This window comes from Tupaia chinensis, unplaced genomic scaffold, assembly GCF_000334495.1.
Source record: "Tupaia chinensis unplaced genomic scaffold, TupChi_1.0 Scaffold000515_1, whole genome shotgun sequence".
NCBI classification, from domain to species: Eukaryota; Metazoa; Chordata; class Mammalia; order Scandentia; family Tupaiidae; genus Tupaia; species Tupaia belangeri.
The window spans coordinates 6,914,155-6,927,959 of record NW_006160028.1 but is presented as its reverse complement, the minus strand read 5'-3'; the positions used below and the strand labels follow the sequence as shown (position 1 = coordinate 6,927,959).

General features: G+C 37.3%; 1 protein-coding gene across 5 annotated transcripts in view; it reads right to left on the bottom strand.

Moving 5' to 3' along the window:
- The window catches only part of DLG1 (discs large MAGUK scaffold protein 1), a 331,865-nt gene that overhangs the window by 102,499 nt on the left and 215,561 nt on the right, over positions 1-13,805 (bottom strand). For all 5 annotated transcript variants that reach the window (XM_006156759.3, XM_006156761.3, XM_006156762.3 and 2 more), the window contains one exon: positions 5,906-6,050. In XM_006156759.3, the coding sequence (XP_006156821.1) occupies positions 5,906-6,050 (145 nt within the window). The remainder of the gene's footprint in view (positions 1-5,905; positions 6,051-13,805) is intronic.

The window sequence follows — 13,805 nt, the reverse complement described above, 5'->3', positions numbered from 1 at the left end:
CAGTCGACTACGTGGGAATCCAGTGACATAGCCATTACGCTAACTGCTGGTTCCCCCCCAAAAAAAGCTTTTTAAAAGTACTGAAAAATATATGGGACCAGCAGTTAGTATAATGGCTATGTCGCTGGACTCCCACATAGTCAATCGTGGTTCGAGTCCCGGACCTGGTGGCTTAAACTCACGCCAGGCACGTGTGCATGCGTGCCCAAGATCCTGAGAGGAGAATGGAGGAGAAGGGATTGCGGCGTGGCCATCCCCTCTGGGGGGGAGATTTCTTGCTTTCTGTCTCTCTGTCTGTCTGGCGAGTGCATGTGCCCTATAGCAAAAACAAAACAAAACAAAACAAAACAAAAACACCTCTCCAAAAAAAGAAGAGAAAAAAAAAGTACTGAAAAGTATAAAATAAGACCAGAACAAATGGAGAAATGTATCATGTTCATGGAAAGACTCAATATTATAAAGATGTCAATTCTCTTCAGTCAAAATCTTATGAAACACTAAAATTCAAATCAAGGAGTAAAAGGTAAAGTAATGGTAAGACAATTCTAAGTAAAAGAATATAGTCAGTGGACCTCTCCTACCAGACGCCAGTAGAGTTTATTTTAGATATCCCCTCTTATTAGTACAGAGTATTACTTCTTACATAAAAGAATATTTTATGGATTATTCTAGTTTTTCTATTGGCTATATTTATTGTTTTCTTTGAATGAGGGAGGAGGTTTTTCTAGAAAGGGTCTCACCATATGGAGTTCCTCTGGCCCCAGCCTCCCAGTTAGCTTAGACTATGCAGCTGTCTGGTCTGTTTAGGTTGGTCTAGAATCTAAACCCAGGCCTCCCATGTGGCCTCAGTCTCACTCAGTGGGATAGCCTTCCACTTTTGCCACTGGGGGAGGCCTTAGGCATGTTTCTTTTTTTTTTTTTTTGATGTGTAGGAATTCTTCACATGGTAGCAAAATTACCTCTTTGTGACATTAAGTAGAGAAAAGGATCAGTAGTTACAGGAATCTTATCCCGTATTCCTTCTGATCTTTTAAGATAGAGGTTATATAGCATTTTGTGTACTGATAATAATGTAATATAGAGAGAATTTGATTATGCAAAGAAAGAAAAGAGACAGTTGCAAGATCAAGGCCCTCTGTGAATGAGAAATATGAGATTCCGGTGCTGGCGGGTGGTGTGGTGGTTGCGCTGGACTTCCACATGGCTGACTGTGGTTTGAGTCCCGGACCTGGAGGCTTGCTTTCTCATTTTCTCTCTCTCATCAAATTAAAATAAATGAACAAATAAATTAAATTAAAAGATAAAGAAATATGAGATTCCATTTAGAAATGGATGGCCTGGTCTTCGACAGGAATAGTGATAGTTACTCCATTATAACACAAAGGAAAGCATAATTTTGTGGTAAAGATATAGCTTTACCAGTAGAATTGAAGTAGAAGGATAAGACAGTTTTCTTCTGAGTATTTATACAAAAATGTAAAATGGAGGACCAACAAATGGTGTAATGGTTGTCGCTGTACTCCCACAGACAAATGAGGTTTGAGTCTGGGAACTAGAGGCTTGAAACTCATGCCAGGTGGGTGTGTGTATGTGCCCAAAATCCCAAGAGGAGAATGGAGAAGAAGGGATTGCAGTGTGGCCACCCTTCTGGGGGGTAAGCTCTTGCTTTCTGTATCTCTGTCTCTCTCTCTGGTGAGCGCACATGGCCTATAGCAAAAATCTGTCTCTAAAAAAAAAAAAAGTAAAATGAGGTCATCAGGTAGGGCTAAGGAGTAGATGGTAAGTGAAGGAGGTGTGAAGAGATAGAAGAATTCTGAAAGGGAGAGTGAATTAGTTAGAAAAATGCATCAGGACTGCAATCAAGAGTGAGTTTCCATCTGAGATTTATAGTCAGAAGTTAAAGGACAGTACAATTTTGTGCATTTCTCTAGCCATGATATGCTTTTTAGAGTGCAGGAATGGAGAAGATAGTAGGGTTTGGTTGAACCAGTGCTGGGATTTTGCCAGTGAAGTAGGGGCAAAAGACTAGGAAAATATGTGCAAGGAAGTGAATGTCATAATAAACCATGGCATCTATAGTAAAAAATAGAAATTAAAAAAAAATAAAAAAAAAACAAAAGGGGAAAACAAAATCAAATGTCAAATGACTTAAGGTCAAAATGAGGTTGCGGTATTAGACTTAGGGTGAATGAACTGAAGGTTTTAGTGAGAGAATGGGATTTAACTGAGATTTTAAAGGTGACTGAGTAATTATTGATAATAAGATCTAAAGTATTATCTTGGAAGCAAGTTTCTGAGCTGACGTAGATGGTATGATAATTAGAAAGAAAGATTAACAAACCAAAAACCAGAGTGTTAGACAAATCATCAGCACAGATTTTGGATATCACTAAGAATGACCACATGAATAATTGTAGCAGGAAAGATGATGGGCCTGATAGTATTATAAAATCTTCAGTTACTAAATCCAGATTGATGAAGAGGATAGTACCAGTAGATGACTATAATATAATAGTTAACAGTAAGGTGGGTAAGTACGACAGCAAGGGCTTCAAGAAAGCTGATAGATAAAAAATCATTTATGTAAAAAAAAATTGAAATGCTAATGCTTTAAAACACACACACACACACACACACACACACACACACACACACGAAGAGGGGCTGGTAGGTGGGGTGCTGGTTAATGGACTGGACTCCTACATAGGTGACCAAAGTTCAGGTCCTAGACCGTGTGGCTTGCTTTCCCACTTTCCTCTCCGTCTCTTTCTGGTCAAGTTAAAAAATAATAACAATAAAAACAAAATAATTCTTAAAAAGACATGCAAAGAAATTATTTACGAAATACATATGTAGAATAAACAAAGACTGATACTACAATATAATTTATATTTTTTAGTTGCTTAAGAATTTGTAAAACATTGTGGGACCAGCAGCTGGCATAATGGCTATGTTGCTGGACTCCCATGTAGTTGATCACGGTGTGAGTTCTGGACCTGGTGGCTTAAACTCATGCCGGGCATGTGTGTGTGCCCAAGATCCCAAGAGGAGAATGAAGAAGAAGGGATTGCAGCGTGGTCATCCACCCAGGGGGTGATTTCTAGCTTTCTGTCTTTCTGGTGAGCGTTTGTGCCCTACAGCAAAAAACATCCACCCCCTCCCCCATTCAAAAAAAAAAAAAAAAAAAAAAAAAAAAAATGAAGTAAAACATTGTGATAAAGCTACAGTGGCAAGGTAAACTTCGACTTCTTATTAGCCTACATGTGCCTATATGGAAATGGCCAATTATTATTTAATTAATACTGTCTAGGACTAGCTTTTCCATTTTCAAATGCCATATTTAAAAATAAATACAGTAAAAAAATATAATTTTTTTCAGTTTAACATAGTTGTAAGAAGCAGCCTGGTTATTAGTAATTTTGACCATAATGAGGGCATCAATTCTCAAGTTTTGGAACAACTGTCACAAATGTGTATATGGCTGATATGAACAGCTAGGCAGTATCCAAAAAAATGACAGATACTTGAACTGAATAAAATGGCTTATTATTGAAATTGCATCTTTTTTTTTTTTTGAGAGGTTTTCGCTATAGGGTGTGTGCACTCGCCAGACAGACAGAGAGAGACATAGACAGAAAGCGAGAAATCACCCCCCGGGGGGGATGGTCACGCTGCAATCCCTTCTCCATTCTCCTCTCGGGATCTTGGGCACACATGCACACGTGCCCGGCATGAGTTCTAAGCCACCGGGTCCGGGACACGAACCGCGGTCGACTATGTGGGAGTCCAGCGACATAGCCATTATGCTAACTGCTGGTTCCCTTGAAATTGCATCTTTAATCTTAATAAAACATATATAATGCTCTTCAATAAAGTTGTGTGCAAGACCAAGGATACATAGGAATTTCAAGTTAAGTAGCAAAGTTCTTTTCTTTGAAATAAACATGTAAGATATCATTCCTGTTCATTAGGGGAGTTGAATACTATTAAGGAAATAATTGAGTTATATTTAAACAATTAATAAATCAATGGGCAGATAATGATGATGCTATTATTGGAGGATAGTACACAGATTTATAAATGTATTTGTATTTTACTTATAAAGATTAGTGATGTTTGTAATGAATATCTTGATAATTTTCAAGTTGGAATCAATGCCATTTACAAAACTCACAAATAATTCTAAAATTCTACAATTTAAAAAAGAAACACTCAAAAGCGTATTAGAAAAGGCGCCTTTAAAAACTTTATCACTCATGGGTTCTTCTAAAAGTAACTTAATTCACAAAACAAATAAATAAAGCTTTCATTTTTCAACCAACACAAACACATGAAAACTTATTTAAGTCTCTTGTAAGCTTACACAGTAAAAAACTCAAACTTAAGAGTACACAATTACTGGGACCAGCAGATGGTATAATGGTTACCTTGCTGGATTCCCACATAGTTGACTCTGGTTTGTGTTCCAGATTCAGCGGCTTAAAACTCAAGCTGGGCACATCTGCATGCATGCCCAAAATACTAAGAGGAAAATGGAGGAGAAGGTATTACAGTGGGGATCCCTTGGAGGAGGGGTGGTGGTGATTTCTCGCTTTCTGTCTTTCTCTCCCTCTCTGTCTCTTTGGCAAGCGCATTCACCCTATAGTAAAAATCTGTCTAAAAAAATACATAATTACTTGAATAACATTTCCAATCTGCACATAACTGAACTTTACACAAATACAGCTAGGCATACACTTAGGAGCTTGAATACAAAGATAGTATCTATTCTAATACAGTTAAGAGAACAGAAAAATCTCTTAAGTTTTAGAATTTTGTTGTACACTTATTTCCCTTAAAGTTACTTATTTCCTCCCTAAGCAAGTAAGAGAGAGACAGAGAGAGACAGAGAGAGAGACAGAGAGAGACAGAGAAAGAAAGACAAGAGAGGGAGAGGCAGTATCTACAGCAAGGTCTTGATGAGACAATGTACCCCCAAGTCTCAGCCAGCCACAGATCACTGGCACGTGCATGCCCTGTGTACTCCGGGACATCTCTGGATGAGGACCTGGAATCCTTCCCTGTGGGTTAGTCTCACAGAGTACTATATTTTACTGAGGTGAAACTGTTTTTCCTTTTAAAAAATTTGCCAGGGTGCATGTGTACTTGTTGAGGCGAGGGGGGAGAGACAGCACCCCTCTAGGGAATGGTCACACTGCATGTAATCCATTCTCCTCCATTTCTCCTTTTTGTTGAGACTTTGCACATGCACATGGACGCACAAGTGCCTGGCATGTCTTTCAAGTTGTTGGCCTGTGCCTGGAAATGTGCAATTAGTCATGTGGGATCCTGCTCATGTAATCATCAGAACATGAGCTGGCCACTGATGTGCCACTTGTTAGCCCTAAGTTTTAGGAATATTTTAAATCAATCTTTCTCAAAATGCAGTCTATGAGCCAGCAGCAACAGAATAATCAGAATTACTTTGCTTGTTAATAAAGTGCTTGTTAAAAAAAATTTCTGGGCTCAATCCCCAAACTATTACAACAAACAATAATCTATTAGGTCGTTAGGAAAATCACGACATAGTTTTCTATGCTTTTCTATGCAAAAATACATCATGACTTTCCTGATGACCCAATACATTATTTACAATTATCCTTGGTATTACTTACACAGAAGTTTGAGAGTCAATGCCCCAAATGTTCAAAGTAATTAGTAGCATAAAACAGTAAAGGAGAGAAAGGACTCCCTCTTATTATGAAAACTGTGACTTAAAACAAATTTTTAAAAACTATAAGATTAAAATAATTAAGTTAATTTAAAGATTTTTTTATAATGTTGAAACTTTTTATATTATGCCAAAAACATTTCTTTACAGTGCATCACACAAAGAAAAAGGATAAGCGAATTTAAACAGACTTACAGTTGGTGATATCAGGCGGTGCGTAGCCATCATTCATGTACATACTTGTTGGTTTCGCCACTTTCAAATAAACAAAATCAGATGTGTTCTTTAAGGCAGTTACTGCTTCTTCATGAGTAACTTCTTCTAAACATACACTATTCACCTAAAAAAAAGGCCCAAGTATTTAAGATATTTTCACTTGTTTCTGGTTATAAACAATTACACTAAAAGGGAAAATAAGGAAGTGGTTTTAAAAAACCAGAGATGTGAGAAGACTCCTCCACTGCTACTGAGAACTAGTCATTTCAGGGAAAAAAGAGAAATAAAGATTTTTCTATTGCTAATTCAGCCTCCTAACTCAAACTCAAGTGGTAGGGGGCCCCTCTAGCCTTCTCTGTCTCTCTCTCCATCTTCTCATTTTTTGGCAATTTTTCCTTTAAAAAATTTTTAAGGTAAAGTATTCTCTTGGCTTTCAAATCTTCCTTTATCTTGCTAATAACACCATTTCCCCTTCCCCTCTAGGAGAGGCAAGGGGCAGGCCTTCAAAAGAAGACTCCTCCATTGCTGCTGAGAACTAGTCATTTTGTGCAGTGTGCTTGCGTGCTGCATGGTTTATTTTTTTCTTTATTTCTTAAAAAAATTTTTTTGGTTATGTTTTCTTTTTTTTCTTTCTCTCTCTCTCTGTTTTTTTTTTTTTCTCTCTCTGTTTTCTTATACTTTTTTACTTTATCTCATCACTTTGCTCCTCAACCTCCATTCACTGTGTTTCTAGATGGATCTAAGGGAACGATAGCCAAACATCCAATACTATTAAGGTTAATATATTCCTCAATACCCACTGAATCTGCTGCACAAAAAGATAAAAATGGAATGCCAAAGAGATTCCAGATCACCTCCTTCTGCACACTCCTGAACACTCAGATTGAACTTCAAGAATTAGGAAGAAATGCACCATCTATCAGATGACTAGAAATCACCGCAGGGCCACAAGAAATATGGGAAAGCAATAAAATACCTCTCCTCCAAGGGAAAAAAAATAACTCCTCTTCATCCACAGACAGTTCAATGGAAATGTATGAATAAGATTTTAGAATATTCATAACGATGAAGCTAATAGAAATGGAAGAGAAGAGAGACAATGAACTGCAGAAGAGGCAGGAGAAAAGAGCTGACGAATACCAGAAGGTGAGGAAATTCTTGCAAGATCTAAAAGATGAAACACATACTATAAAAAAGAATCAAATGGATCTGTTAGAGATGAAAGCTATAATACAGGAAGTCAAAATCTCCTTTGAAAGCATTTAGAGCAGACTAGATCATACAGAAAATTGAATCTTAGACATAGAAGATAGAATCGCTGGCCTAGAAAAGTCAACCACGAAAACTGAGAAAATTGCCCCCAAAATGAGAATAATATATGAGAAATACTAGATACCATCAAATGTCTAAACATCAGGATAATTAGTATCCCAGAAGGTGAAGGGACTCATAAGGGCATTGATAATTTATTCCATGAAATCCTGCAAGAAAACTTTCCAAACTTAGAGAGGCACTCAGAGATCCAGTCCCAAGAAATACAAAGGACCCCAAATAGAATCAACCCAAAAAGATCTTCTCTAAGACACATTATAGCCAGATTGACTAAAACCACAAAGACAAGATACTCAGATTGGCAAGAGAGAAACGGTAAGTTACCTACAAAGGATATTCCATTAGGCTAACAGTGGACCTCTCATTGGAAACAATGAGAGTGAGGAAAGAATGGGAAAATAGATTCAAAGTGTTAAGGGAAAACAATTAGAACCAAGAATACTGTACCTGGCAAGATTTTCCTTCATATGGGAAGAAAAGACAAGAATATTCTCAGATAAACAAAACCTGAAAGAATTTACCAACACCAGACCAGATCTCAAAGAAGTTCTCAACGGAGTGCTATACCAGGAAAATTAAATACAGACACACAGAAATAACAGTTCAAAAACTAAGAACATGGCCAACTTAGGGACAAGTCTGGAGTTGAATATTATATCTCAGAATTTAACTGGGAAGATCAAACCATAACAGAAGATAAAGTACATGAGACTGAACTGGTGAAATGGAATTTAATGACTTTTTTCTTTGGAGAGGTTTTTGCTATAGGGCATGTGCGCTTGCCAGACAGACAAGAGAGAGACAGAGAGACAGAAAGCGAGAAATCACCCCCCAGGGGGGATGGCCATGCCAAAATTCCTTTATCCTCTTGGGATCCTGGGCACGCATGCACATGCGCCCAGCCTGAGTTTTAAGCCACCGGTTCCAGGACACGAATTGCGGTTGACTACATGGGAGTCCAGCGACATAGCCTTACACTAACTGCTGGTCCCGCATTTTATGACTTTTGACTAAAACATTGCTGATTTTCTTCTATGCTTTGTTTTCCAGTTTTAAGGAGTTTTTTTTCGTGTCTTGAGCTGATGATAGGTTCATGTACCTACTATTTGAACAGAATCCCAACCTGTTTCTTGGCTTTAAATTTTAAACAAAGTTTCTTAGCATTTCTTTGATTTATTAAAGTTAAAACTGCTTTTCTTGAAATAAAAAAAATATATATTTAATGACCATAGTAAGCTATATAGCATCAGCTAGGTGTTACCTTATAGTATATTCATTCTACTCAGAGTTTCACGCCTAAAGTCTGACATGTATTCACAGATATATACATACTAGCTAAACTTGCTATTGAAAGTAGTCAGATTATTTAAGAAATTTTGTGAATCAATAAAATGTGGGGAGAAAAGAAATAGAAAACAACTGCAGACACCTGAGATAGTGTGGGAGAAGCGTGGGAAATGGCAGAGGGTAAGAAATAGGGGTTAAAAAAAAATATATATATATGAAACTAGAAATGGAAAATTATTGACGATAACATATATGATTAAGCCACTACGCAGTATATTCTGGATGGGAAATCACATTTTGTATGCTGTGACAATGCTCAGGGAATGAATGTAAAGTAATTTCTAAAAAATGTTTAAGAAGACAATTACAGTGTACTTGTAACTAGATTCTAGCTTTGTCCATACTTTTAGTTTAAGGTATTTTGTGACTCAATAAAATGTAGGTGGAAAAAAACCCAAACAAACCAAAGATGTGTATGAAGAAAATTCTGTTTTTCTTTGGTCTGTGATGCCAGGAAGTTGATTATGATAAAATGTGCAGTTATTTATATATGTTTTTTTAAATTTTATTTATTCATGCATTTATTTTATTTTACGAGAGAGAGAGAGAGAGAGAGAGAGAGAGAGAAAGCGAGAAAGCGAGCCACCAGGTCCAGGACTTGAACCTTGGTCAGCCATGTGGGAGTGTCCAGTGCCTTAACCACCATGCCACCTGCTGGACTTCCAAGATATGTTAATAGACTAGCCAACTTTGATTCTAGCTTCTATTCTTCCTATTATCCCAGCTTCAACCTATTACTACTTGGAGGCATTTAGCAATGAGTTTGGGTATATTTTAATCTTTTTTTTCCACTGAAGAAATAAGATACGTTAAAATTTTTGTTCTGCAAATGAATTTTATTGTCAGAGGGTGCATGTGCCTGCTGGAGAGAGATGGTGGGGGGGGAGCACCCCGAATGGGCCATCACTGGGCCTATGGAGCAATCCCTTCTCTTCCGTTTCTCCTTCCTATTGGGGTTCTGGGAACACATACACCTAGGTCTGGCATGTTACCCAAATACTAGGGCTGGGATTTTGGGATCTTGCTTCCTTAAGCATGAAGCCACAGGGTTGGCCCTGCAAATAGATTTTTATGTAAGTTACCCTAGACACTTTTTCCTCTTGCGACACATGGAATTACTACATGAAAATGACCACAAAAAACTGTTGTGGGACCAGCAGATGCAGTGGTTATGTTGATATATTCCCATGTGGCTGACCAGTTTGAGTTCTGGATCTGGTAGTATAAAACTCACATCGGAGGTGTGTGTGAGCATGAATAAGAATCCAGGAGGAGAATGGAATAGAAGGAACTGTGGTATGGCCATCCAGCCTAGGGGATGATTTCTCACTTTCTCTCATTGTCTCTGTCTCTCTCTTCCCTAGCAAGTGAATGGGCACTATGGCAAAAATCTCGTAACCCCCCCCCCCCAACAAAAAAAAAAAAACAAACCCCCAAAAAAAAACAAAAAAAGAAAAACCACACCTGTTGCACAGTATACCTTTGTGTGGTTATATAATAATTTATTAAATAATTCTCAAAGTAATAGATATTTAAATTCTTCTCAACAGCTTTAGTAAATTTACATTTGCTACCACACAATATTTAAATACCCACCTACTTAGCCCTTTGCTAATGATGAATATTACTAACTTAAAAAGTCTGTAAAATTATGGATGTTTTATGTATAAACTAAATTTGTACCTGCATTTTTAACAGTCAACTAAAGCTTTTCCAATTACTTACTGGCCATCACCTATCTTCTGTAAAGAAATATAATGATGTTTTGATAGAGCGATGTTGTAGCCTACAACCCTGCTGGACTTGTTTACTAGTTCTATTACTAGGTTTATTAGGATTTCCTGTGTTATTTACAATACAGTTTTAGCTTTTCCTTTTCGATCAGAATGTCTTTTTCTTATTGGCCTGGCCAGAATCTCCAGTATAATGATAAAGAGATGTGGTAATTTATTTTTTCTTTGGCATTTGTCCATTTCATTTGCCAAATGTGGGGGGCCTGTATGTGGGTTGGTGGTTAAGGTGCTGGACTCTCACATGGCTGACCATGGTTTGAGTCCTAGATCTGGCAGCTTGCTTTCTCACTGCTCTCTGCCCCAGTCAAATTAAAAATAATAATAAGAATAGCTATGATTAAATAAATAATTCTAAAAAAAGTATCAAATGTGTTGGCACATAGTTGTTCATGGTATTCTTTTATGTTCCCTCTTTCATTCTTGCTTTAAGAAATCTGAGACTTTTTTGTAGTCCAGTCTAGCTAAAGAGTCAATATTCTTCATCTTACAAAGAACCATCTTTCAGTGTTGTGAAACTTCTCTATGCTGTTTCCATTTCCTATTTCATTACATTTCTACTGTAATTTTTATTTCCCTCTTTCTGCTTGCTCTAAGTTTAGACTGCTTTTCTCTTTGATAAAATTTTTCTCGGCTAAGAAATAACATAAATGTTCTCTTTTAAATTACAATGTACTCAAAATATTAGTTTCAATATATTTTTCACTTTCCTAATTTGTACTTTTATAATTGACAACAGGAATTTTTAATGTTTTGATAAAAAATTTAACGATCACAGAAGAATTATAATTTTCCCTGTCAATTATTAATACTGCTCTGCAGGGTTTCAGCAGCATAGTCATTTTTATGGCCCCACACTACTGTGCAAAGCAAGTACTGCACGCATTTTGAAATACATAGCTGTGGTATACAGTTCCTCTGGTGGCCTACAATGAGCCATGCATCCTGTCATTCACATCTCTTTAAAAGTGTTATTCACACCTCTGTAAAATCCCTTCCTATACTGAATCTTGCTTGGCCATGTAACTGGCTTTAGCCAATGAGATAGAGTAACTGTGGTGCAAAGTGAGGGTTAATAACTGTCACAGATTGGAGCTTGTCCTCTTGGAATGCTCACTCCTGGATCCTGGCCAACGGCTTGAACTGAGCTCCCAGCTTACAGCCAACCCAACCTGCCTACCATTTAAGTGAGCCCTCTTGGACATGATCTTGCCTTAGTTGAGCCACCACAGCTGAAGCTACATTTAATACAGACAAGTTGTCCTTGCCAAACCTTACCTAATTTGCAGAATTACAAGCAAATATATGGTGGCTGTTTTAGATCTTAAATTTTGTGTCTTCTCAGCAGCATTAGATAACTGACAGAAGAGCCCACAAGATCTGCTGAGAGATTAAATGTGGAGTATGAAAGAAGATCTCAAAGTTTTAATTTGAGCAAAGTTTTCTGACAATTTATTAAATAATCTTTTCTTTCTTTTAAAGTTTTCGTTTGATTTTTATTCATGGTAGAGAGCACATAACATACACTAGACAGAGAAAGAGAGAGACTGATTCTTCCTTTAGAGGGTCTTGACATACCATGACACCCTTTCCCTAGCCTTCCAACTCATCAGGATCTTGGGCATACTATATGGTATACAAAACTACTAACAGGATACCCAATGATCTAGTAAATTTCGATGATCCAGTAAATTTCATGCTAAGGGAGTCAAGTGAAAACACCTGTACATGTTCACCAGCTCCACAACAGCTCTTCCTAACACTATTATTCATAATAATAGATGAAATGGAAATAACACAACTTACCACTATACCAGACTCAGTTCATGTGCCTTTTCGGATTTACATGCACCCATCTGCCCACTGGGGCTTGGCTGCTTGATCAGTGAAGAATCCTGGCTATAGTTCTGCTCAGCTTATCTTCTACCAGTATCAGTGTTCCAGTCTATTCTGGGTGGAACTGGTTACGGCTGATGTGTCCCATATTGTGAGAGCTGGAATCTATCAGAGGCCCATGTTTCTCATCTATTTAGACCACTGCAGCTTTACTCTTCCTTCCACTTCTGGAAGTGAAGTGCTGTGCCACAGTGTGGGGACTGGATTCCCTAGACACTGCCCAGATGAGGTAGGTAACAAAATTTAGAAATTTAGCATAGTTAACACCTAGGAGGTAGACTATGTAACTCACAGGAAACAAGAGACTAAGAGTGATAAGCACAGATAAATCCTTTTTTTCCTTTGGATGGCTGAATGTAAGGTTTAGTGATTGTACTTCCTGCCTGAAAGACTATTCTCTACACAACAAGCAATAGGTTGCATTTTCTTATAAAATTGCAAACAGGTCAGAGACATTTTACCTTGTCTCCCCCCTCCCCCCGCCCCTCTCATTCTCTGCCTCACTTTTCATTTTCACCCACTCTACTATTCTGGAGATAATGCCTCCCGATAATACCTTAGCACATTAGCTTGTCTTCAGTTCTGTTTTTCTGGACAAAGTGGCTAAGACAGTTATTGATGAAGACTATATAAATAAGATGTGGTATAACCATGCAGTGGACCATTACAAAGAAGTGAATACATTTGAGCTCTAGATAATGATATGGATAAGTCTCAGTAAAACAATATTAAGTGAAAAAAAGACTACTTTAAAATAGTCTTTTTAGAAATTTTCAAAACAAATAATGCTAAACAAAAACATAGGCATATGCGATTAAACAATTAAGAAACAAAGATATAAAAAGCACAAAACTGTATTAGATCTTGGGTGATATAATGTACCAGCTTCCATTACATGACAAATTAATTAATTTACTATAGTATATCAGACATGAATAAATGACAATACTGTGTTATAAATCTAAAGACTATGATTACAAAATTCTGGGCATCCATGTCCTTAATCCTTTAATAACAAGAAGAATCAATAAATAAGGAGAGAGAGAGAGAGAGAGAGAGAGGGAGAAAGGAATAGAAAATAAAAAAGAATAAAAGACAAGACAGGGGTCTGGCAGAGGAAATTAAAAATGGAAAAGTTAATACTAAGTAATTTTTGAAATCTTAATAATGGCTAGTAGTTATTCTATAAACATCGTTTAGATATTTTTAGTACGTAGGAATCCTCCAGCCTACCCCAAAATAATAGGCATCAAAATGATTTTAAAAACAATATATATATATTTTTTGAGAGGCTTTTGCTATAGGGCATGTGCGCACATCAGAAAGACAGAGAGAGACAGAGAGACAGAAACCGAGAAATCACCCCCTCGGGGGATGACCATGCTACAATCCCTTCTACTCTCGGGATCTTGGGCATGCAAGCACATGAACTTGGCATGAGTTTAAGCTACTGGGTCTGGGACTCTAACCATGGTTGACTACATGGGAGTCCAGCAACATAGCCATTACAACAT